The sequence below is a fragment of the Puma concolor genome, chromosome D2 (genome assembly GCF_028749965.1).
Source record: "Puma concolor isolate L17-30 chromosome D2, mPumCon1.1.hap2, whole genome shotgun sequence".
NCBI classification, from domain to species: Eukaryota; Metazoa; Chordata; class Mammalia; order Carnivora; family Felidae; genus Puma; species Puma concolor.
This window is the reverse complement of record NC_141677.1, coordinates 47894887-47921088: the sequence shown is the minus strand read 5'-3', so window position 1 is coordinate 47921088 and position 26202 is coordinate 47894887. Positions and strand designations below refer to the sequence as shown.

The following is a 26202-nucleotide window of genomic DNA, read 5'->3' as shown; positions in this document are numbered from 1 at the left end:
CTCTGCCCTTAATGGGAAGGAGGTGGGGACCCTGCTCTTCTCCTTTTGCAGGACCCACCTTTTCCCCATAAAGACCTCTCCTGACAGACACACATGAACATCACTAACATATACTGTTCTTGCTCTAGAGATCCTGGACTAACACATCAGTCGGGCTCCAAGTTTAGAAACATGGTGAAGAGGCCAGTATTGGCTCAAAGTGACCTGGGATGAGTGGCTTTGGCTCACTCCCTCACTGTGTGACCCAGTCAGCCCCTTCGTGTTCCTGCTTCCCCTTCCTTATTTATAATATAATCGTAATGATAGCTGACATTCATAGGGCCAGGGTCCATGCATTCACTGGAACTGTCTCAATCTTAAACACCCCATGATGGATGTGCCTACTTCCCCATTGTACAGATGGAGCAAACTGAGGTAGGGGGGGGATTAAGGAACTGTCCCAGGGTCTCACAGTGCCAGGATTCAGTAACGTGGTGCAAAGTACCTAGCCCAGGCTGTGGCTGAGGGCACCCTGAGTGATCCTTGGTGTTAATGGAATCCACACACACTGAACTTGTCTCTGTGGACCCTCCCAGTTTTCCAAGACCTTCCAGCTCACCCCTGACATCCCCTGTACCCAGTTCAGGTCAGGCAGAGAGGGCTTTTTCTCCCTCAGCTGCTCCTTGGCTCACAAAGTTCCCTGTGGAGAGACGGCAGGGCTCTGCTGGGCAGCGGGTTAGCCTCAGGTCCCACTGTGGTTCCCCCTCACCCCAACAGCCCCAAACTCCAAGCGGCCTTCCCCCTAGCAATGACCCTCTGTGAAGCAAAAAGACCGTGAATCCCACTGCGGTCGTGCACTCCCGGTGTCCCGCGATCCCCTCTCAGAACCTCAGTTTTCCCATCTGTGAAATGGGGGTGGCGACGTGAGCCGCTCACAGGTCGCTGGGCGAGCCCATCGCGGGGTCCCCGCCCCCCACCACCCTTGCCCTGTGCGGCACGCGGCACCCAGCAGCCCCGGGGCCAGCGCGGGCGGGCCGCGGGAGGGGCGGGCCAGGCCGGGGCCGGGGCCCTGGCCGGGGGGCGGGCGCGGCACGGGGCGGGCTGGCGGCGGGGCCGGGCGGGCGGCGGCGCTGCTCGGGCGTCACAGCGCCGGGCGGCGGCGGGGAGATGCGGCTCCTGGCGCTGGCGGCGGCCGTGCTGCTGGCGCGGGCTCCGGCCCCGGGTAAGCGCGGCGGGGCCGGGCGCGCGGGTGGGGCGAGGGCAGCCCGCGCGGGGGAGGCCGGGGCTCGGGGCTCGGGGCTCGGGGCCCGGCCTGGCGGGGAGGCCCTGCCGCCTCCGGGCCGCCCCCTCCCCGTCCGCGCCGGCGGGCCGGGGCTCCGCGCGTCCCGGTGGCCGCGCCAGTTCGGCGGAGCGCGGCGGCGCCTCCCCGGCTCCCCGCGGCCGCGGTGCCGGGGCCCCCTTCCCGCCTCCGCCGGGCCCCCGGGGCCCCGCGGACACTCGGAGCAGCCCCTGCGCCCCAGCGGGGCCAGGCCTTAGAGGGCAAAGCTTGAAGGGACGCGCCGCCGGCCCTAGTTGTTGCTCTGTTTTCTTTCTTTCTCCACGACACTCGGGACCAACGACTGTGGGCACGTTAGTCTGGCAGCAACTTCCCTTTGCCTCTGCGGAGAGCTGCTCAGACCCAGTGCGAGGGGCTGGCTGTGCCCCGGCCACCCAACCCGGGACTTGTCCGTGGGCGGTCCTGGAGACCAGGCCCGCTGAGACAGGGTGTCCACGCCTGGAAGAAGTGGGACCCTCTACCGGCGCACCCTACTTTAGCAGGGCCTCTACCTGCGCTGCTGGCTTTCTCTTGGGGTGGCTGCCCTCACTTCTGAGTTGCTGAAAAAGTGGCTCTCTTTATTCCCCGAGCCCTGCCCCCCTGCCTCAGGGCTGCAAAGGCCCTGTGGCTAGAATAATAGTTAATAATGAGTATGTCAATGGCTCTTACATTTCCTGTGTAGTGCTACACAGTAGGTCATGTAATCGCAACAGCCCTTCCAAGTAATCATGACAGGAGCCAAAGTTATATATCCAGGTGCCTTGCAAACATCAACTCCGTTTGTGACCTCTGGGGGAGGTGCTGTTATCATCCCCATTTTATAGGCGAGAAAACTGAGGCACAGGCCCACCAGTCGACTTGCCTTAAGTTCATAAGCTTGTAAGTTGTGGAGCAGGGATTCGAACCCAGGGAGCCTGGCCCTAGACTGAACTCCTACCATCTAAGCTTTGTTTTGTGAATAAGGAAGCTGATGCTCTGAGTTAAGTGATTTTCCAAGGGTGACCCAGCTACCGAGTGGTGGAGCTGGCATTTGAGCCAGTGTAGATCAGAGTCTGAAGAGGAGAGACTTGGATCACAGTGGGAAGAAATTCACCCATTGTTCCCTGGCTACCAGTGCAGTGGGGTTTCTGCTGAATCTGAAATCGGTGCAGTGGGAAGGAAATGCTCTTGTACCTGTCCCTGCCTTGGCTGACCGTGACTGCAAGTTTGACTGGGGTGGTTGGGCCAGGCCAGTTGTGGTGGTCTGTGTGGAGTAGGCAGCAGCCAACAGGATGCAAAGGGCCCCAGGCTCCCTGACCACCTTCTTAATAATCACAGGTGCTATCAAGGAGGGTGCCCTCAGGAGAGACTTTTGGGGGGTCAAGGACATTCTCATGTTTTCAGGAGACTTGAGAGCTGCAATTGGGGATCCTTTAGAGTCTGCCCTGGCTGTGCCTGAGGCCATGCCGGAGGTAATCAGACAGCCCTGCTTCAGGGAGGACTCACCATGTGCCACCCACTCCACTGAGTGTTTCACCCATGACTCCTCGCCACGGTGCCCCGGGGAGGCAGAGCCGCTTTATACATTGGTCTGGACTCTTAACCACTGCACTTTTCTGCTTCTTGATTTGGGGGCAGAGTGGGACCTTAGCGGTTACCTGGTCCCACCCTCATTTTATAGGAAAGGAAACCAAAGGGTAAAATATTTACTAAAAGCCAAGCTGTGGTCCAGAGTGGTGGTTGAGAGCTGCCTTTGAAGCCAGATGGCTTGCACTCAGATGCCAGCTCTGCCATGTTTATGTGAGCTTGAGCAATGGGCTTAGCTTCTCTGTGTGTCAGCCCTCTTCTCAGTAAATTGGGGATAAACAGTTCCAGGATGGGGCGCCTGGGTGGCTCAGTGGGTTAAGCGTCCGACTTCGGCTCAGGTCATGATCTCACAGTTGGTGGGTTTGAGCCCCGCATCGGGCTCTCTCTGCTGTCATGCATGGAGTCTGCTTCGGATCGTCCGTCTCCCACTCTGTCTGCCTCTCCCCCTCTCCCCTGCTCGCAAGTACTCAGTCTCTCTCTCAAAAATAAATAAACATTGAAAAAAAAACATAGCTTGAGTATCAATTGACTAAATACATCTAAAGGGCTTAGAACAGTGCTAGGCATAGAGTTCACACCCAGCCGTTGTTAGCCTCTATCATTGGTCAATGTCAGTTTTTGTCCTGGATGGAAGCTATTTTCAGGTAATGGCCTAATGTGAATGCAGCACCCCATAGGCTAGGTCTGGTAACATCTCTGCTTGGTGCTTGATAAACACAGGCTCCTAGTGCCATGGGTTTTTAAGTAATACAATTGTATTTCTTTCAGAGATTTATTTGAAATTCAGACTATCTTTTTAATGTTTTTTAATTTTATTTACTTATTTTATTTATTTTTGAGACAGAGGGAGACAGAGCGTGAGCAGGAGAGGGGCAGACAGAGAGGGAGACACAGAATATGAAGCAGGCTCCAGGCTCTGAGCTTCTCAGCACAGAGCCCGATGCGGGGCTGGAACTCAGGGACTGTGAGATCATGACCTGAGCTGAAGTCGGACCCTCAACCGACTGAGCCACCCAGGTGCCCCAAGACTATCTTTTTAATAAAAATGAGATTTTTGTTGCTGATTGGTACCCACTGTTTGCATTCTTCATAAACGTAGTAACTTCTGGCTGAGCGGGGTCAGGGAAGAAAGAGACCCTGGGGAGGTGACCGTGAGCTGAAGGCTGAGTTGGAGTTAATGCCATAAAATTCAGGGCAGCAGTGAGGAATTCTTGGAGTGAGAGGGAGCAGTTTCTTCAGGACAGAGAAAGAGAATGGGACACAGAGCCACTGGCACATCCCGGTGGCCATACCCACCCCTGTGTCCCAAGCAAGGTGGGTACCTTGTTTCTGTTAGAAGTCCTACCTACACTCCCCTGCAGCTGAAAGTTTCCCTCCTCCCCTTCATGATGAGTGCTGGAGGGAGGGGCAGAGGCTTTGTACTAGGTGAGTAGGTTATACACCATTAGGTACAAAGATGTTCTTTTAAGCTGTTTTCAGAGCTGTGTTAGTCCTTCTCATGACATTATCCAAGCGGGAACAGCAGGGTGAGACCCCGTAAATCCTAATCACAGGAATTTGATGTGTGCTTATAGTCAGAATCAGCCACATCATTTGCGGGATCAAGTGCAAAATGAAGATCTGGGGTCCCTTATTCAAAAATGTCAAGAAAGTGACAGCAGAGATTGAGCCAAGTGGGGTGCCCCTTCAAATGTAGGGCCCTGTATGATGCAGATCATACACTCAAGAAGCCCACCCTGCTCGAGGATAGGCGTGTATGTCACTTTCTGTAGCCCTCAGCTGCCCAGCTCTCAGAGCATACAAACTAATACCGGTATTTTAAAGGTGTTTTCTCATTGGAGCCCACACTTAACCTCGTGAGGCATCATCTTTCAATTTTTCAGATGAAGAAACAGGCTCTGAGGGTCTCACACCTCATAGCACCAGGTTTCTAGCCTGGCTTTGTTCAGGGCCAACCCCAGGCTCTCTGCCCAGCCCCACCAAGCCACTGGGAAGGTCTGGGCCATGAGTATCCCAGTGCCCAGCCCACATGGGGCACCAGGGCTCCCAAGTAGTGAGGCATGTGCTTGTTGAAAGAATAGGGTTCCCTGTGGCCAGAATCCTGTTGCTGTGTCTGGGTCAGTTTCTTCTCTGCCTGTGTTGTCATATTCCTCCTGTAAGAACTGGCCTTGGGGGACCCTTACTGGGGTAGAAAGTACCCTCCTGAGATCCACCAGCAGGCACGGGTGGCTCTGTGGGCCACTGTGTGGTGCACATCACCAGAGGACACTGTTCTTTCTGTTTCCAGGCTGCACCAGGTTCCTCCTGCCTAAGGGTCTTTGCACAGGTGGAACCTTCTCTCTTCCAGGAAGATCACTCTTTGCTGTTCTCCTGAATTTTATGTCATGAACTCCAACTGAGCCTTTAGCTCACAGTCACCTCCCCAGAGTCTCCTTCTTCTCTGACCCCACAGACTAGATTAGGATCTTGCCCTGATTTTTTAAAGCCCCGCACCTTTTCTCTGTAGCATGTGACACTATTTGCAGTTAAATACTCCTGCGTCTTTTTCCCGATGACGGGCCACCTTGCCCACTGGACTCTCAGCTCCATGAGTTTAGGAAAGCTGTCTTCCTTGTACATGGCCTGGCATGTGGCTGTTGCTCAGCAAGTATTTGTTGACCGATTAAGTGCATAAGCATAGAGGTGCCCGGGGCAGAGGGTTGAGCAGTCTACCTCCCCCCTTAGTTCCCTGCAATGCAGGGTCACAGAGCAAGAAATTCAGCTCTTCTAGACTCTTCACATACAGAGAGCAAACTGAGGGTTGCTGGCGGGGTGTTGGGGGGGGGGATGGGCTAAATGGGTGAAGGGCATTAAGGAGGGCATTTGTTGGGATGAGCACTGGGTGTTGTATGTAAGTGATGAATCACTAAATTCTATTCCTGAAAGCATTATTACACTGTATGTTAACTAACTTGGATTTAAATATAAATAAATAAATTAATTAATTAAAATTAAGAGTAAAAAAAAAAAAAGAAAAAGAAACAGCTCTTCTCTGGGCTGGAATGACTTTTTGACAGTTCTCCCTCCTAGGCCAGGAGAGGAGAGACTCTGCCTCGCCCGGGGCTGCTCCCTTGCGTTCCTGGGGTAGGAGGGTGATACCCACCCTCCCCTGTCCGGTAGCTGACTTGGCCTTTGCTTGCTTGGCTGGCCCCTCTGCCCTGCAGGGGGTGTGTTCTCTGCCATCCAGCCCGAGCCCCGGAAGGGGCAGGCCTGGACTCTCCTTCTGGTCAGCCCGACTCCATCTGTTGGGCTTGCCCTTGCTTCCGCCTGTCCTGACTCCCACTGCTGCTCTCTCTGCTGAGCCATGTGGGGCCTGGCCACCACGGTGAGGTGGATGTTACACGGTGCTTTCTTTTCTGGTATTTAACTAAATACCCAGCGCAGCTGATGTCTGCTGGGCACTGGGGGCCTCTGCCTGCGTTTTCTCCCGTCTCTCCCCATGCCTGCACGCAAGCCGTGTTCGCTGGGTTTAATCTAGCCATTTCCAGTGCCAAGCAGAGGGTGTTATTGCGAACACCTGGCTTTCAGAGAAGGCTCATCACAGGCCGGGGGACCCCTGAGAGCCTGTGTCCTCTAGCAACGCTTTAAGACCCTGAGGGGCCTTTGGGCCTGAGTTTCAGTCACCCGCCGCCCATACCCTTGAGTTGAAAGTGGGTGTAAATATCTGGGTTGGTGGCACACGTAGGGCCAAAGTGAGCCTTCCTGTGTATTGATTTGCTACGACTGTCGTAACCAAGTGCCACAGACTTGGGGGGGCTTTCAGCACAGTCTTGGAGGCCCGAAGTCTGAGATCAAGGTGTTGCACGTTTGGTTTCTTCTGAGGCTCCCTGTTTGGCTTGCAGATGGCCGTCTTCTCCCTGCCTCCTCATGGGGTCTGCCCTCTGTGCGTGCACATATCCGTGCCCAAAGTCATCTTCTTATAAGGACACTGGGCGTGTTGGATTAAGGTCCTCCCTAACAGCTCGTTTTAACTTAATCACCTCTTTGAAGGTCCTATCTCCACACACAGTCAAGTCCTGAGGAGTGGGGATTCGGGCTTTAACGTGTGGTAAAGAGAAGAGGAGGGGCCAGTTTAGGCAGATGGTTCAGCCCATTGGCTTCGATGGGAGCTGCTGACTCCTGGCCAGAGCCACAGGAGTGCAAGGGTTACTCGTTTGCCTCCAGGATGGAATCTGGCCTCCCATGGGACCGAACATTTGGCACATTCTCCTGGTTTCAGTCACTATAAATAATCCCTCCTTCACGCAGCGTTAATAGGAGGAGACTGGGGTGTGGGGTCTGGGCTCTCTCATCCCACCCATATTGTTTCAATTTCCTGCCTTCCCCAGCTCTCCTTGACTCCAGTGGGGGGCCTTTGGGGGCGGGCGGAGCTGGGCTTCAATCCTGGAAGCCAGCTGCTGCCTCTCTGCCGCTCTCTGCCTGCCACGAATCCCAGGGCAGAGGTTGGAGTGGGTCAGCCTGCTGTCCTGGCTGTGTGGCTGCTCGCCAGGGAGCCCCTGCCCCTGTGGGGACTAAAGACAGGGCTTTGCAGTCAGGAAGGACTTGGACTAATTTAATATGTTGCACAGGCAAGGTGCAGGGCAGATGGACAAGGTGTAGGGGAGACGGGGTGAGGACAGTTCCTCCTCTGTTGTCTTACATGAGTGATGTCTGTCACAGTGAGATTGTGACTAGAGAATGTGCGCCTGCCTTGGTTGTTGATGCCCTTCATTCCCAAAGTGTCTCCCTGGGGCCTGCTTTGTCCTTTGCTGCTGTAGACACAGAAGTCCTCATTCTTTTCCACAAGGTGAGTCCAACCTGCCACCAACCTTTTTCTTGTGAGTTTATGCCCACCTATTTTTTAAGGTAACAAAAGGTGGTCACGATGGGGTTAAAACCGAATGATGGCCCCCAGAGATGTCTGTGTCTTAATTCCTGGAACCTGCGAATGTTACCTTATGTGGCAAAAGGGACTATGTGGATGTGATTGAGTTAGGGATCTTGGAGTGTCCTGGGGGGCCCTGGGTTCTAAGAGAGGAGAAAGAAAATGAAAGGAAATTGACCCCCCAGTCATATCTCGGAAGGTATTCTGTTTATGAACTCGATAGCAGAAGCCACATGGGAGGATTAATTTATCGCCGGGATTTTTACAGTGAAGAATATTTTCTATGTGAGAACTTCCCACCCCAGCAGACACAGGGCCTCCTCCCCTTGCTCCTCGCAGTGGAGGGGTTCAGGCCTTGCTTCATCTTTTTCGCCCTTCCTCCTTGCATACCTGCAGCCCTGGCCAGGGTTCAAAGCTTCTGGTGATCCTCACATCAGGACCCGAGCCCCTTCATGTGACCAGAGGTGACATTTGGGGCTGAAAGCTGTGGCTGGAGATGACTCCCCAGGGACACCTGCTTGTGCAATGGGGCGGGCAGGGAATAGCGTTTGCTGCTGTTGGGCCCTTGGCAGTGCAGGTTGAGGACAGGGGATGCGGTGTGAAGACAGTCTTGCTTGGATGGAAGGAGGTTCTGGGCATCCTGTGTAAAACGTCCTTTCTGGGCTCTGCCTGCCAGGTAATGAGTCCATCCGTGAGCCCCAGGGCAGGACGGCCATACTGCAGAGCCCCTGTAGTCCCCATGCAGCACGTCTCCTGGGGGAAGGCCTCTGTGAGCTCTGCTGGTCAGGCTGGTCTGGGTGGGTGTTGGGGTGGCTCCCTCAAAGGTGGGCAGAACGGCAGCCAGGGAGGGGCAGGCCTTGGGGTGGATCTAAGAAAACAAAGGACAGGAAGTAGTAGACCAGGTCTGGAATTTCGGAGCATCTTCTGGGTTGTTGGGGGGGTGGGGCGGTTCTCCCAGCTCTCCCTGTTCCTGGGTTCGTTCATTCTTTATCCCTGCACTGCAGCTCTGAAGCTGTGGATCCTAAGGCCACTGGAGACTTAGAGCAAGAACCTAAGAAGCCTCTGTTGTTCCAGCTCCTCGGTGCTGGTTTAATGCCCACCTGACCAGTACTGATGCTCTGCCTTGGTTACAGTTGAAAAAGCTGAGACAGGGCAAGGGGCTCGGAAGGCCAGCTCCTGGACCCCCAGCATTGCCAGGTCAGGCAGGTCGGGACGAAACTGATCAAAGTGGACCCTGGGAGGCAGGCTGGTGGATAGGATGTGGCTGGACATTTTTAAGAGATTTCCCAAACCCAGATCTTTTTTTTTTTTTTTTTTTTTTAACTTTTTAAAAAAGTTCATTTATTTTGAGAGATAGAGCAAGAGCACGTGGGAGGGGCAGAGAGAGAGAGGGAGACGGAGAGTCCCAAGCAGGCTCCACACTGTCAGTGCAGAGCCCAATGCAGGGCTCAAACCCACGAACCAGGAGATCACGACCTGAGCCGAAGTTGGATGCTTAGCCCACTGAGCCACCCAGGCGCCCCAGTTGCCTGGATTTTAAATGTCAGCAGCTAATTCACAATGTTTTTAAACTATGTCTGGGCCAGATGGTCAGTAGCATCTCCTGTGAACGGGATGTCTCAGGGGTGAGGACATGGGAGCCCGCAGAAACCCCCTGTCCCTGCCATGCTCCCGAAGGAGTCCTTCCATCCACCACAAAGGCACGGAGTGAGTGTGGACGGGATCAGGGTGGCCTGCCCCTCTGGCCATGCAGATGGCTCCTGGAGAAAAGAGGCGCTGTGCGTCCTTGTGGGGAAAGGCGGGGCCTGTGCTCATTTTCTTCTTTCCTTTTTTTCTCTGCAGAGGTGTGTGGGGCCCTCAATGTCACCGTGTCCCCGGGGCCTGTGGTTGACTACCTGGAGGGGGAAAATGCCACTCTTCTCTGCCACGTCTCCCAGAAGAGACGGAAGGACAGCTTGCTGGCCGTGCGCTGGTTCTTTGCACGCCCCAACTCCCAGGAGGCCTTGATGGTTAAGATGACCAAGCTCCGGGTGGTGCAGTACTATGGGAATTATAGCCGCAGTGCCTTCCGGCAGAGGCTGTGCCTCCTCGAGGAGAGACGTGGGGCACTCTACACACTCTCTGTTTTGACCCTTCGGCCAGCGGATCAAGGGCATTACGTGTGCAAAGTCCAGGAAATCAGCAAGCACAGAAATAAGTGGACCGCCTGGTCCAATGGCTCCTCAGCGACGGAGATGAGAGGTAAGGGCATGTTCACTCTTTGGGGGAGAGAAGGGGTTCAGATCTGTGGTCCTCGCTCCAGTCAGCGAGATAGGGGCCCCCGGATGACTCTGTTGGGCTAGAATGCATCTTCGTGGCCTCTGTGGGCCACGACCGTGTGAAACAGGCTGTGGGGATGAGGATAGCCCTTTCCTTAGACGCTGTGGCTAACGTAGAAGTAAGGAGAGAAAGGAGCCGGTGCCTGGCCCCATGCTGCCCAACCTCACCCTGAGTAAAACCCTCACGTCTGAAAGATTGGACTGGCTATGTGCATGCTACGCCCCTAGCTCAGGTCTGTGCAGGCTTGCTTGCTTTGGCTAGAGGGTGCTGGGTATCTGTGGGAGGAGCATGCATTGGGAGGTCCTGATGTCAGTTTCCGGGCCTCAGAGCAGGGCAGGCTGGTGGCTCTCATCTGTTGCCCGAAGGAAGTGATCTAAGCCACAGGCAACATCTCACTGAGAAATTCATCCCAAAGCACGCAAAGGACCAGAGGTGGCCCTCCCTTCCTGGAGAAAGATAGGAGGCACGGGTTGTGTCCTGGAACATCTCGACTACCAAGTGCCATATTTGAGGGTTATCACGTTTTTAAATCACAAATGTTCTACAGTTTTAATAAGACTTGCTTTTGGGTGCTGACTATTGCATTTTTGATGGCTTCTAACTTGAATTTGGTCTGGTACAGGATAAAGAGGAACACGAAGTAAAGCTGATGGTCCCAAGTGTGGGAAAGAATCTAATTTTATTATATACGTGTAATATAATGTTAAAGGCATTAGTGATGCCGTTTTGATGAGCTTTTTAAAAGGGATACAACTCAGTTGTAAAAAGGTTTTTTTTTTTTTTTTGATGGAAGGAGAAAGGGTATTTTTAATATCCTATATGCATAAGGGACATGTTAAAGTAGATAATTTATGTAGATAGTGTTTAATACAACTTTATTTGCCTTTGGAGTTTGCTCATTATAATGTTCTTAAGCACAGAATGATGTATTATCTGAAATGTGCACGTTTTCTCCCTAAGCATATTCATTCAAGAAAACAAATGACTATTAGTATAAATATATCTTTTGGCACAGAAAACAGAAAAATACATCAGATGACCAAAGGCTGAGGAGGGAATCCACTCTGAATATCCACTTGGCTCCGAAACATAAAGTCTCACGCACATCCTTTTTATTTTTATGTCACAGTGTATTCTGGAACTGTACGTTACAGCTCTTGTTAGGAACGACTCTGTGCCAATTAGAAAGGATGTAAAGATTTCTTACATTCAAGTGCAATCATCTCGTTCATTATTTAATGCAAATCTACCCTCAGTGAGGGAAGCTGGGTTCCTTCTAGAATGTTCGTTTAGGTACCTGCACCCCAAACCTGAGGTAGTTCTTAAGATTTCACTGAAAATACACACCTTTCCCCCCCCTTCTTCTTCTCCCCCACCTCCCCCTTGTCTTCCCTTCCCTCCCTTCCTCCCCTTCCCAGCTCTCTTCTCAGAACCTCCTCTCTCTTCTTCCTCTCCTTCCCTTTCAATCTCCTGTTCCTCCCATTTCTGGTTCTTCCCCTCGTCCCTCTCCTTCCCTTCCCTTACTCTTTTCTTGCTTCTCTTTCCTCTGTCTCTCTGTCTGTCTCATGCTCACCGCCCCCCCCCCCCAACCCACACACCCTCTGACAGCTCACCTGGAAGTGATTCTAATCTCACAGCAGAGCTGGGCCTCCCTTGCTGTGTCTGCTCCGCCTCAGAGCCTCCTGCTCCTCACACTGCCTCAGCCTCTGAGCAGGACTGTGGTTTTCTGACAGGAAGATTAGAAACCTTAGGAAGTGATGACCATGCCTTCTAGAATATTCCACACAGGCTTCAAGGGGACTACATCAGGAGGGTTAAGGAAAGGTAGTTCCAAATACATGACCTGAAAGCAGACTGGCTTGTTTAGGTTGGAACATGTCCGCCCCAGGCTGGGGGGAGTGTGCGGAAGCTTGGCTCTCTGTCCTTCCTGGGCAAGGCGGGGGACAGGCCCGTGGCTCCAGCCTCCTGGGGCGCCTTTCCCCAGGTCCTTTCCCTCACTCATTTCCAGGGGCCTTGTTTTCCTAAATCTTCACCTCACATTAATAATTGTTGTATGGGGGCGCCTGGGTGGCTCAGTCGGTTAAGCAGCCGACTTCGGCTCAGGTCACGATCTCACACTCCGTGAGTTCGAGCCCCGCGTCGGGCTCTGTGCTGACCACTCAGAGCCTGGAGCCTGTTTCGGATTCTGTGTCTCCCTCTCTCTGACCCTCCCCCATTCATGCTCTGTCTCAAAAATAAATAAACGTTAAAAAAAAAATTAAAAAAAAAAAAAAAAATAATTGTTGTATGGAAAACCAGAACAAAACAAACACAATGGGCACATATTTTTGTGTTATAATACTGAATAGGAATTCTCAGAAGTGTTTTGGAGTAAGTGCCTTTCCTCTACTGGGCCCCATATTCTTTCTTTTCTAATATACTCACTTTGCTCTCCTCCTTCCTATGGGCTTCTCAAGCCATTCCCAGGAGAGGGGAAATTTTCTTGGGAATGTTTTCAACACTACCCCTCCTCACTGCCCTTCCTTGACCATGGACTATCGCACTCTCCTTCTTGCATACTCTTTTTTTTTTAATGTTTAATTTATTTTTGAGAGAGAGAGAGACAGAACATGAGTGGGGGAGGAGCAGAGAGAGAGGCAGACACAGAATCCCAAGCAGGCTTCAGGCTCTGAACTGTCACCACAGAGCCCGATGCAGGGCTCGAACTCACGAGCTGTGAGATCATGACCTGAGCCAAAGTCGGACGCTTAACCAACTGAGCCACCCAGGCGCCCCTTGCATACTCTTGATGTGAGAATAAAACTGCTTGTCTTTCACTGTGAACTCCCAGAAAGAAAGGTGGGTGCATACTGTCTTCTCATCTCACTGTTGAAAAAGGAGGTTGATTCATACTGTATATTGAGGGGATGGTTCCTGGCACAGAGCAAGTGTCACAGGGTTTTACCCTGATTTCCACATGTTGGTTGTTTTCTATTGCAAAAATAATATAGTTCAATTAGAGAACTACTAAATATGAAGAACGTGAAGAAATAGGTTTCAGGGTTTAAAGAAGATAAAAACGACTTGTAATATCTCCACCCAGGCGTAACTTAACATTTCAGTGTAAATCTGTATACTCATTTTTATGCAAATAAAAATTAAAAACCTAATTCCACTCATACCATAAGTATTTTCTGACTGGCTTAGTGTGCACATTTTCCCGTGTTGTTAGTTATGCTCCCATCACATAATTTTAACGGCAGGATAGTATTTCATGATGCGGATGTACTACAGTTTATCTTTTCAGTTACTGTTATTGGACAGTTAAGTTGTTCAAAATTACGGTCGGTAAATCTCCACAAATGTCCCTGCCTTTTGAATAGAGTCTTGGAAATAAGATTGCTGGGTCCAAAGGAATACTCAGTTTAACGATTGGTACCATTTAGATTGATACAATTTAAGGAGGTGACTTGACCTCTAGAGTAGTTAATGAATTCATATACCCACCAGCATCGAAAATGCCTTTTCCCCGCGGATTGGTCTATGTAATATAGACTTTTCAGAGATGATGACGGTGATGATGATGATTATGAGTGCCTGGTATACAGCTGATGCCTAATAAGTACTTGATGAATCAATGAAATGCTTTTTGATAGCACTTCTTGCCATGGATGACTTTGAGGTAGGCATGACTTGATGATGGCACCTTCTCTGGAGAAGTCGCTTCTCTTTCCCTTGGCCCATTCCAATCATATGTCATATTCGAGGCCTTTGTCCATCCTTCCTCTTCCATCACAAAGGACTTCTTTGTGTATGCTAGCCCACAGAGATCTATCTCACATCTTAATATCCCCAGTTTCACTGCCGTCCCCAGAAGTAATCATTGTCAGTCCGTGCTTTATATCTTTCAAGTCCGTCTTCTGTGGGCACTCAGTGCCCACCAACACGTATGCATTCTAACAACACTACACTTCATGCTGTACAAGCATTGTTGATGATATTACTTACACTTTTTTGTGATCGATATCACATAGCCAGACAATGCCAAACTGCACACCATCATCCCCCTAGTGCTGAGGTCTTAGGAAGCTTCCAATTTTTCATTAACACAGCAAGTGCTTCGGTGAACACCCTTCTGCACGTTTTCAAGTGTTTCTGTTTGGTTACATTCCTGGAAAGAGAATTGCTGGGCCTAAGGCTATGCATATTTAAATTTTTAATAGACAATGCCCGTATGCTCTCCAAAAAGATTTTGGAAATTTATGCTCTATCATCGCATGATAGAGTCTATTTCCCTGAAGCCTCATTAACAATGGATATTATTAATCTTTTTCATTATTTATCACTATGATGGGAAAAATAATATTTCCTTGTTGTTTTAATTTTGATTATTATATTCAATACAATTTAATTTCAATTATTGTATTCAATTATTAGTGAGGTAGTGAGGTTGAAATCTTGTCATATGTTTATTGACTGTTTAAAAAAATTTCTTCTGTCAATTGCCTGTCCATAACCTTTGCCTGTTTTTTAATTGGTTGCCGTTTTTTTCATATATATATGTGTGTATATATATATATGTATATATACACACATATATATATTTTTTTCTGATCATTAATTCTTTTAGCTGCTATAACGGTGCAAAATTTTCTTCCAGTTTGTTATTTGACCTTACACTGTGTTTATGTTTATTTTTTTTTCTTTGCCATATAGATATTTTACATTTTCAGATATTTATGTTGTTAGATTTGCCATTTTTTCCCTTTATGGTATTCCTTTTTTCAGTCATATATTTTTTTTAATGTTTAAATTTTTTTTGAGAAAGAGAGAGAGAGAGACAGAGCACGAGCAGGGGAGGGGCAGAGAGAAAGGGAGACACAGAATCTGAAGCAGGCTCCAGCACAAAGCCTGACTTGTCAGCACAAAGCCTGACACGGGGCTCAAACTCACAAACCGTGAGATCGTGACCTGGGCCGAAGTCAGATGCTTTACTCTTTCAGTTGTATTTTTTATTGAGATGTAATTTATTCAATAAATTACACATAGTACCTTGGCTTCATATATTATCTAGGAAGCTTTTTCCCACCTCAAGCTTATAAAGGTATTTTCTGTTTTCCTTTAATGTTTTTAAAGGATTAAAAGAAAATTTTACTCTCTCTCTTTGGAATCCATTTTTATATATGGTGTGGAATAGTTAGCTTCTTTTTTGTTTCAAAATGGCTGTCCTGTTGTCCCTACGTCATCTACTGAACAGATAAAATTTCCCTGTTTTGAAATGTTGCATTTTCATGAGTTAAATTCCTACATTTAAATGTAAACTCCATACCTCACCAATACAGCACAATTTTAATTATTAGAGAATAGGGCAAGTCTCATTAGTTTTAAAATAAATGTCTTGCCTAGTCTCATTTCATTTTTTCTTCAGCTGCTCTTCCTTAGTTTTGTAGAAATTATGTTGGGGTTTGATTTTATTGGGGTTTAATTGACTTTATAAATTACTTTGGTGTGGGTATATACATCTTATACGTCTTTATGATTTTAAATGTTCCTATCCAGGGACCTGCCGTGTTCCTTCATGCATGCCGGCTGATATTTTTAATCATTCGGTAAAGATGTCTTAATATGAGTCTTGAACATTTTTTATTATGTTTATTTCTAGGTATTGCATGCTTCTAAGTGGGATCTACCCCTTCTCCCTACGTGCACACACACACCTCTTTTAAATTGGTTATTGCTGATTTATAGAAAGGTTGTTGACTTGTATTTGGCAACATAATAAGTTATCTTATTTTTTCAGATATAGACTTTTTCAGTTACTTCTCAAGGACGTCTGCAAGTTGATATCTCATTTGGTTTTGCGTTGGCCCGTAGTGAGTCATCTACCTGTACTCTTTTTTGTTGACAGTTCTGGGAGTTTTACTTTGACCATTTTGGCTTTTACCTTGACCATGTTTTCCCATCTAGCCCACATGGCCCCTGCTAGTGATTGTCAGTTGGTCTACTGAAAAACCAGCTTTGAGGTATCCATGACTTTTTTGTGATCCCTACTAGTAAGCCTATCAGAAAAGCAATTGGGTTTGGCCTGACAATGTGTCTTAGTAATTTACCTTTTCCTTTTTAAGTTTCTTAGAACGCTTTTAAAAACCCAATCTCAAGAAATGAGCTATCAAGCCACGAAGACCTGGAGGAACCTTAAATGCATGTTACACAGTGAATGAAAAGCTACATACTCTATGATTCTAACCATATGACATTCCAGGAGAAGGCAAAAGTTTGGAGATAGTGAAAAGATTAATGGTTGCCAGGGGTTGGGAGGGAGGGATGAATAAGTATAGCACAGAGGATTTTTATAGCAATGAAAACATTCTGTATGGTACTATAATGGAGGATACGTGTCATTATTAATTTATCCAAACCCATAGAATGTACCATACCAAGAGTGAACCCTAAGGTAAACAATAGACTGGGTGGTTTTGATGTGTAATTGTAGGCTCATGTATTGTAACAAACGTACCCCTCTGGTGGGTGGGGGCGCGTTGACAGTGGGGGAGGCTATGCATGTGTAAGGGCTGGGGGGGTCTGGAAAATCTCTGTACCCTCTCCTCAATTTTGCTCTGAACCTAAAACTGCCCCCCCCCCCAAAATTAAAGTGTTAAAAATGATGATGATGATAATAATAATAATAAAACCATCTAGAAACATGTCAGAGATAGCCTAAAGTTTTAAAACCTACTTTCCTACTTTTTTTTTTTTTTTTAAATCAAGGTGTTACTGACTTCAGGGTTCTCTGACTCCCAGGTAGAAACAGACACGAGGCCAAGGATGGCATGGATAGCATTACTGCAAGCTCATGTCCGGGCATGAGGGAGACAGCCTTAGTGAGAAGGATACCGGGCTGCTCCCTGAACAGTGGCTGCGGAAAGTGTTTGGAGGGGCTGAGGCAGGAAAGGAGCGATGTCTAAACATATAAAGGTGGGGAAATACGCAGGCACAGTTAACAGAACATGCTCCTTCACACAAAGTAAGTGTTATTTGCCTGTTCCGCCTCCATCCCTGGGTGATTTTTAGCATTATAAAGATAGGAAAAGGTGAAAGGTCAGGGCTGTGGTCCACTGTGGCTCTGACTAGTCTGGTCTGGTCTTTGCAGGAGTTGCAACTCATAGCTTGTTTCAAGTTCGTGGCTTCTGGCTTCCTGATTCAGTGTAGCGCCTGCAAGGTGGGCTAGAGAAATGGGTGATCAGAGGGGAGTAAGGTTTTCTGCAAGTTCGTGTTCTGTAAAACAGGTTGCTCCGCAAGGAAAACTACCAATGGGCAGGCAGGCAGATACTCAAAGAGCTTTCATTTTGAAACACTGAAATTGTAAGGAGATTAGGGCCTAGGACAACTTTATCCCAACCTGTGGCAGGGGCCTCAGAATCCTTGTCTCAAAGGCACTGGGCACGCCTCTAACATCGGGTACCTTTCCTACACTCCAGGACATCTCACTTTTCCTTAGCTGGAGTTCTTTCTTACCTGTGAATGGTCACCACTTAAGAAAGGTCAGATGTTCTCTCTGAAGAGGAGAGGGACAGAAATGTGATCAGCAGGTCTTCGGGTTGAAGAGGTTATTACTGGGAAACTCATTTGCCAAGCTGTTGAATAAATGTAGCTCATGGATTTTACTGTGGTGCCACAACTGACTTTTCATGAATGCCGATTAAAGTCTAGCATCTTTTTAAAATTAAAAAATATATATTTATTTATTCTTGAGGGAGTGAGAAAGAGACAGACAGACAGAGTGCGAGGGGAAGAGGGCAGATAGAGAGGGAGGCACAGAATCAGAAGCAGGCTCCAGGCCCTGAGCTGTCAGCACAGAGCCGAAAGCGGGGCTTGAACTCACGAACCGTGAGATCATGACCTGAGCCGAAGTCAGACGCTTAACTGACTGAGCCACCCAGGCGCCCCAAAGTCTAGCATCTTTAAATTGTTTACATCTATGATAGTGGAATCAAGTATTATCATCTGTCAGTCCATATCCCTTATGCTTTGATTTGATCTTTTGAAGGGGAGAAGAAGGAATGGAGTTACAGGGGGTTCAGGGAACTGTGTGTAAGCCGACACATCCGTGCTGCATCCCTGGGATGGTGGCTCCTTATAAAGTCCAGCTCATTATCTATATGCCCATAAAATGCTTTATAAATGTCATACAAAATTAAAAAAAAAAAATCGCAAGCCCAAACCAAATAACCAACTCACCCCAATATCTGCGGTGTTATTGGCTTTACTTTGTTCTCTATATTTTGTTTCCCCAAATTTGGGGTAAGTCCTTGAGCAGGTAAACGTGGTGAAAAAAGTAAGTAGCAAGTTATTGGAAAAAAATCTGCACTAACATATGAATTTTTCATGGCTTTATTTTTTTTCCTGGAAACTTCTCTGTAAGCTGGCTAAGAAATGTAAGTTGTATTAATTTGAGGCAAAGCATAACTTGCCATTTTATGTTTTAACTATGCATATTATTAAAACATGATGGAAAATGGGGATTTTGAAGACAGGGGACGTAATAAATTAAGTGTTATCTGCAAATCGCATACATGTGAGATTGTGGAAGGGGGCTCTTGACTACGGGGCTGTTGGTGCTGTGTGGTACAACACGATATGACAAATAATGAAAATTGAAGCACAGCACTATATGAAATTGAAAACTATAATGAAAATTGAAAACATGTGACCCTGTAGATGACGCCCTGTGAATCGCGCTCAGCTTATCTTAGAGAAATTGTCATACCAGATGATCGATGTTATTTTTATGACACAGAGGGAGAAAGAAAGGTAGAGAATGTTGTGCAGATTACTCAGTTGCTTGGGCTACATGAGCATCTTACTGAGCAAGAAGCCCTTCCTGCAAAGAAAACGGATCAAAAAGTCCTAAGTGACACATGTCCTTGAACCCTCTGGAGAAGTTTCCAGTGGAAACCAGGAGGGTCAATGTTAGGTTTGATTTCATTTAACTGTTTAATCAATGACATTGAAAAAGGAGCACACATCACCCCAATGAATTTTACAGAAAACACAGAATTGGGAAATGTTTTCTAATGTCAGCGAGGAGTAGAAACGTAATAAAAATGAATCTAGAGAGGTAAGAAATACAGGCAGGGAATAACAGAATAAGATTCAACTTGGAAAATGGCAGAGCAACACATTTGGGGAAGACGTATCACAGGCGCAGTTGGAGAGTCAACGGGAGGCTAAGAGGCTGTCGTGAAGGGACCTTGGTGATGGTGGCAGTGAATCAGGCGTGTGTCTGCAATGTGATATGGCAGCGCGAACAGCCGGTGTTATTTCCATCCACGTACAAATTGGCCTGGTATCCCTGGGGAGGAAGGCGGCTGTGTCGTGTGTACTGCCCTGGTGAGACTAATGGGGACTACATCAGTCCATTTTGGGAACCTCATTTCCAGAAAGATCGACTCAAACTAGAGAAGAGAGGCAAAGCTGATAAGGAAATGAGTGGCAGCCTCCAGAGATGTGATCAGTTTAGCTGAGGAAGCTTTGCTGGGCTTAGCGAACAAATTGCGTCGGAAAATAACACATTGACTACGGTGCTCAGTGGTGTTGGGTGAACTCATTTATCCCTTCACTCGGTGGGCATTTTACTGAGCACCTGCTCTGTGCCAGGATCCTGCTGTGCTGGAAACTTGGGGAAACATGGGCAGATCTGTCTGTAAGGGGGGCAGATATGTAACAGTGTATGTGCAAGGATCAAGGTGTGCACAATTTCAACACATAGGAGAGCCTCTAAGGATGAGGGAGAAGGCAGCGCCATTTCCACAGGGCAGGAAGTGGGAGGAAGTGGCATCTCAGTGTGTGGGCACCCTGTAACAGTGGGTCAGGACAGCTGGAGTCTGAGACGGAGTAGGGGTGATAACCTTGGAATAACTAGGGGAGGCAGGCAGTGCTGATGGTGGAGGGGTTTGTACTGAATATTAGAGAATTTGCACTTGATTTTGTAGGCTATTCTTCTCAACCTTGCCTAATGATTAGAATCACCGGGGCCATTGTTAACATGAAGATTCCCAAGCACCTGCCCAGGGGATTCCAGTCTATAGGCCTGGGTTGGAATTTGAAGATTTAACAGGAAGCCTAGGTGATTTTATCATCAGGCGGTTTTGGGGGCGGGGGAGGGGGTGTCCTCTGCTTTAGGCCTTGGAAAACCCACGAAGCATTTAAGTCTTCTGACAGATCCCTGTGTTGGCTGCTCAGGGCATGGGTCCCTACTACATTCGGCAGTAGGAATGGAGGGTCATGAAGAGGTCAGAAGAGAAGTCTCTAGTAACCGACTGGGTATGGGCAAGAGAGCGCTTGTGGCTGGCCCCCAGAGGTCTAACTCAGTAGTATGAGCAGGGTGGTGCCCGCAGCTAGTTCACGGGGGACGTTCAGGATGGAGAGCCAGATGTCTGGAGGCCACCCTGCACCGATGCCCGCTAGGGACACAGGCATGTGGAGCCAAAGCTCCTATCTGATTGGGCAAGTGGCATCTGAGTCAGGAAGCTGTAACCGTGGGGGTAGATGAGCATCTCAAAAGGCAGGGGTGGGGGTAGAGCTCCAGAAAACACCAACATTTGGGGCAAGGGAAAGAACTAGCTTGGCTTGGTGTTGTTGGTCCGGGCTCCTCCAGGCCAGCCTGTTGGCCACCTGGGAAAGGCAAAATGTTCTTAGTAGAAGGGCAGCATCACAGGATGAAGGCACAGCAGCTCTTTGTCAGGAGGCCAGAAGGTCAGTCTGTGGGAAATCCAGAGGAGCACAGGGTCCTAGGTGGGGACCAGTGCATTCACCTTGATCCCCAGGGGCCCAGCGAGCCTTGTATCTTCCACTCCAATGACAGTCATCTCTAGGTAGTATCTTCTCTCTCATTCTTCATGAGTAGGTGGGATACGACGAGGTCAATAGCAGCGTTAGGTCCTGCCCGACCCCAGGGACAGCAGGGGGTGGAGTCCCGAGGGCCCTGTACCCAGGAGTCATGTGGAGATATAGGAAGGGTGCAGTCGACAGAAGAAGGCAATCAGGATGGAAATAAAGGAGTATGATCAGAGGTTTGGGGGTACTTCCCAGGAGGCAGATGAAGAGGCCCAGTGAGGTGTTTCTCGAAGGGGGTGATTTATTGAGGTGTTCAGAGTTTTCTGACTAAATACACCAGTGCAGAGATTTTCCAGCATTCTTGATTCTCAATGCCCTTAGGTCAAAAGAAATAACTGATAATTTTGCTTTTTAAGGAGTTGGGCCCATCAGTTTAATATAAATATTTCTGTCCTAAAAACGGAGAGCATAATACATCCCTAGAGACTGAGACAAGCTATTCTTTTTAGTGGAAATTCCAAAATCACTTTTGAAATGAGGTGAAGATTTGATATTTTAGGGGACAAAAATCAATGCAGAGTAACGTGTGACTAGTTGTGATATTTTTTTTGTTTTGTTTTTGTTTTTTCAAATAATGATATTTTCTGAAGAAGTTCACTTTATTCTGTCCCTGTCGATGCACAGAAGTACCCGACCCTGTGTTTGTTCTCCATGCTCAGTGTTGACTGGTCACTCGCTGTGTGCATCAGGCATACAGTTCATAAACGAAGTCCACTGTCTTCCCATTACTGGGATGTTAGGGTCCCTATAGCCCCTCCACATGCCCTTTACCCCCTCTATCCTGTGTCCCTGCATCTAGGCACTTGTGTTTCATCCCTGCTCTATTTAGTAATCCTTTGACCTCCCTGCTTCCCAAGGCTGCCTCTGCTTCCCAAACTTTGAGGGTCTCCCTGCCATTGTGCCTTTTCCATCCAGTTTGATGTCCCCATGGCCCCCCAACTTGCCCTCCCTGCATGCTGATTTGGTATGGTCCCTCCCAGGATGTGTAGACATGATAGAGTTCTTGACATGAGAATGGCCCTGAGCAGGGATGAGAGGCTGGACTAGCTCCTAAGCCTGATTTTCTTCAGATGCCTACAGGGGAATTTCCAAGATGAAGCCCAAGGTCTGTCTGTGGGGCTTCCTGTCAAGGGCAGTCCCTAGTGCAGACCTGGGTGCCATATGTCCTTCACGGTGACCGAGCTTTGAGACCGGCCGGTTTGCGGGATCAGCCTGCAAAGGCCCTTCACACCGGTGGGCATGAATCTCCAAGGCTTGCGACAGTGAGGTGGCCATTCATTTTAGGCTTCTTCTCTTAAGGGACAGCAGCTTTGATTCCCCAGACCTCATTAAAAAGTTATCCTCGATGGCATTTCAGCCCAGCTCTGCCACCCACAGACTCAGAAGACTGGTCTTCTGAGCCAAAATGAATCTGCATACTTTCAGATGGAGGCGTCTTCATTAACAGTGAAAATGCTAATAATAGAAGCAATTTGCAAAGGCTGTCTCCTGCAATTTAATCAGTATTTCAGTCTGACCCCCAAATAACATATTTTAATAAGCCAAATTGCTATTTGACTTAAGATGATATAAATAAGCTTTAAATGTGGGGAGTGAACAAAGCAAATGGAAAACTCTTGTTACCCTAAAAGTATTTGGGGGCAAAGATGAAATTATAATTTCTTATCTGACTATTTAACCCCCAAATGTTAGAGGGAATTTAATAATTGGATCTGAAAGTACAACCACAGGGAATCAATATTTCAAGTTTCAGTGGAAGAAATTAAATAATTCCTTTTTCTCCAGAGACAGAGAACAGATAATTAGGAATGAGATTTACTAAACATTTAGTGCTACTGCTTAATTAAGCAAGCACACATCATGATGTTGAAAGTGTCAACAGGTCCAGATACTCAAAGGGAACAAATTGACAACGGGAGTGTAATTTAAACTACACTTGAAACACTTCTTCAGTGTGCCTGCCCTCACTCCCGACTGCCATGGTCTTGGAAGAGTTGAAGAGAGTGAAGACTTAAACAAACCTCTATCAAGCCCCTGCTTATGAGCCTGTTATCGCTGTGCTTTCCTTAAAGAAAGGGATGGGTGGAGTGATCCCCACCCTCTCAGGGCCCCAGCCTCACAATCCAGAGAAGGAAACAGGTCGACATGTGCACAGATCTGATGGATATTATGGACAGAGCTAATAAAAAGGGAATGTCAGTGGGCCATACACGAGGGTGACGCTGGCTTGGGAGTAAGGGAGAGAGCTCAGGATACATTCTTGGAGGAAATGAGAAGGTCACCTAGAGGACGTGGGATTCCACTGGGCCACAGGGCGAGGAGGGCTATGGTCACTATGGGCCATCCATGTCAAGAGACGAAACAGGCTAAGCAAAGCTAGGTAAGGGAGAAAAGGAATTTGCAGACAACTTGATGAAATTGGATGCACGTTTGTGGCTGGTGAGGGCCGGAGGTGGGCAGTGGTTAAGAGCCAAGTTTGGCACGGTAGACCTGGCCAGGGACCTTGACTCCAGGGACCCTGCCAGGCTCTTCTTAAATGCACCCTCACACCTGACACTGTACATGGTACACAGAAGGGCTCGGTGCTGATTTTTTTTTTTTTTTTTTTTAAGAAAGAATGAATGAGTGACCCAAGCTCTTGGGTAAACTGCCATTTTAATTAATGGCAACAGGGAGTGGAAGGTGGTAGTAAGAAAATATATAGACCTGACCCGGAGTTGTAACTGGAGGGGGCAGTTACCAGGCCCTAAGCGTCAGTATTTCCTAACCATTGTTTGGGGATATACACACGGTCTTTGTCTTCTGTAGCTGATTCCATTTCAGAAGGCAACCTTCTTTTCCAACTGCTCTGTTTAATAGGAAGTCTATTTAGTATGTTTTTTTTTTTGTTGTTGTTGTTTGTGTCCTCTTTTGCTTTGTTTGCTTTGTTTTTAGGAATTTGTCCTACAGTGGATGCAAAAGAGGAGTGGCTCGAAAAAGACAAAACCGGAGCTTTTCCGTTTCTCATTAGCTGCTCCCTGTAGGTCACTCAGAGGTCTTATTCACATATATGGCTTTGTCTGAGCCCCAAGAGAGACTGCCTTTGGCCTAACTCTTAGAGACACAAGGGGGAAGTGAAGCAATCGGCCAACTCCGGAGAGCAGAGACAGAGAGAGTCTCTGTGTCTCCCTGGGGTTACAGTTGCCTTCCCTGAGAACGCTGATCCAGTTATAAATAGTGGCCACACAGCTACATCTTAACAGGGTTTTCCTTGGGAAACCATCTCATCATTGAATAAGAAGGGGTAGTGAACTGAGTATATTCATTGTTGAATTTACAGCAAAAGTGTTGACTCATCTTTATTTTCTTTGAGGATCTTCTCTTGTGAGTACTTCATATCACCAACCTCTTCTGGTCTCCTTTTCCCTCCTGTTGATCTGTGCAGGAGGCTGCCTAAGCAAACTGAGGCAGGGAGGCATCTGCTGTCTGGATTCCCACTCCCTCCCTGTCCCCCACCTCCCTGAGTGCAAATCAGTGAGGTCTACATGCCAGGGACCAAAACTTTAAATGGCTGCCCCTCTCAACTCCAGTGGACTGAAGAATCGTCTTCTGCTTAAGGTCTTGGGACTTCCTGCCTTCATTCTATACCAAACTAAGAACTCAGAGGCCATAGAATGAATCACGGCAGGCTCAAAGTACATAACTTCGAGGCCAGAACTTCGCAGGGAAGTCAGGCTTGGGGGCCTGTTGCTTTCATATGAAGGGAGGTGGCAGGGTAGAGCAGGTGTCTCCCTGGCCTCTCTTCCCAGCCTTCCAGAATGTGGCCATGTCATGGTCCCAGCACCAAGTTCCTTTTAGAGGAGGCCTTGACCCACCATGATGTGATGTTTATTGCATTCATTTGTTCGTTCAAAGTGACCGTGACGTATAACCGGCCAAGAAGGATTCTAGGAAGTGAGGAAGACAGATGTAGTCCCAGCCACCATATACCTTCCGGTCAGCTAGGGGTGGCAGATAATGACCAAGATGAATGAGAACACATTCTGCAGGGAGGGAGGGCGTGAAACACTGCGTAATCATTGGAAGAAGGTCTCTCTGACTCAGATTCTCCCCACTTTCCAAGTTTGAGTCAGCCACGTGGGGAGACCTACATCAATCATTATAGATGGTCTGCCCTTTAGAAAGTAACTTTCTTGAAAACTGTGTTCTTTTGCTCTGAGACCTGCTATGAGGAGGGCACCTGTTGGGATGAGCACGGGGTGTTGTATAGAAACCAATTTGACAATAAATTTCATATTTAAAAAAAAATTTAAAAAAAAAGGGGGGCCTTTTGGAGTTTTTGTAAACAACACTCATGTGATGGGCTTACTCCTTAGTTTTTGCAGTTATTTTGTTTTCCCTGGATTAAACACAGAGGCATTGTCTCAGTTTTCAAGCTCTGGACCCTGCCCTGGACTAGAGGAGAGATTGAGGCCCGGGGTCCGTCTCCGCATCAGTTGACTCCCCTCTCCCACATCTCCTTGAACTCTGTGCCCGCCTCTCTACTACGAGTGGGTGAGGCAGGCAGGCTTCTCTAAGTGGAGTCCCGGGACCTCCAGACTCAGGATTTTCTGAATGATGCACTCCCTCATCGTGCACATTCCCAAGCCCTCCCTAGATTTCTCCAGTCGGAAGCCCAGGGGTGATGCCTGGGAATGTTCATTTTAGCAAGAGCCCCAGTTAATTCTACTGCACACTAAAAGTCTTAGAAATCTTGGTCTTTGGGCACTCAATGAAGGTAACACCCTCTGTGATTAAAATTGGTGTAACCTGGGAGGAGAATACTGGGAGGAGGCCCAGCCTATCTTGCAGTGAAAGTAGAAAGGCGACAGTGTGTCTCTTGAGCTCAGGCTGGTCTTTCCGTGTCCTTGCTGTATGCTTCCTGAAGCCTCCTCAGTCCTCTGGCTGTGCCAGGACCCTCTCTATGCTCCTCTCCATCAGTACTGCATTCTGGAGGGCTTTCTGTATCAGAAATGTGCTGTGCACCTTCCTTTGGATGTAACCCATGATTGCAATTTAAGCTCCTTCAATTGTAGGATCCTTTGTTAGAGGAGCTGGGGACACAAATGAGCAGATGAGAAAGAGTTTGGGAAGAAAGAGAGCCTTTCCAAGGCCCCTAAAAATTCTCAGCCACCTGTTCTACAGATGATGGGGTCAGGCCTTAATGCAGGTCCAGATAAGGATGCCAGTATTATCGGCGAACGGGAGACCAGAGAGGGAGGTGGGA

At 48.2% G+C, this 26202-nt stretch overlaps 1 protein-coding gene across 1 annotated transcript in view; it reads left to right on the top strand.

The window, feature by feature from the left end:
- The first annotated feature begins 1072 nt into the window (after positions 1 to 1072).
- Positions 1073 to 26202, top strand: part of VSTM4 (V-set and transmembrane domain containing 4) — a 98518-nt gene continuing 73388 nt past the window's right edge. Inside the window, exons 1-2 of the mRNA XM_086680250.1 lie at positions 1073 to 1201; positions 9606 to 10004. Of these exons, the coding sequence (XP_086536376.1) occupies positions 1147 to 1201; positions 9606 to 10004 (454 nt within the window). The 5' untranslated portion in view covers positions 1073 to 1146. The remainder of the gene's footprint in view (positions 1202 to 9605; positions 10005 to 26202) is intronic.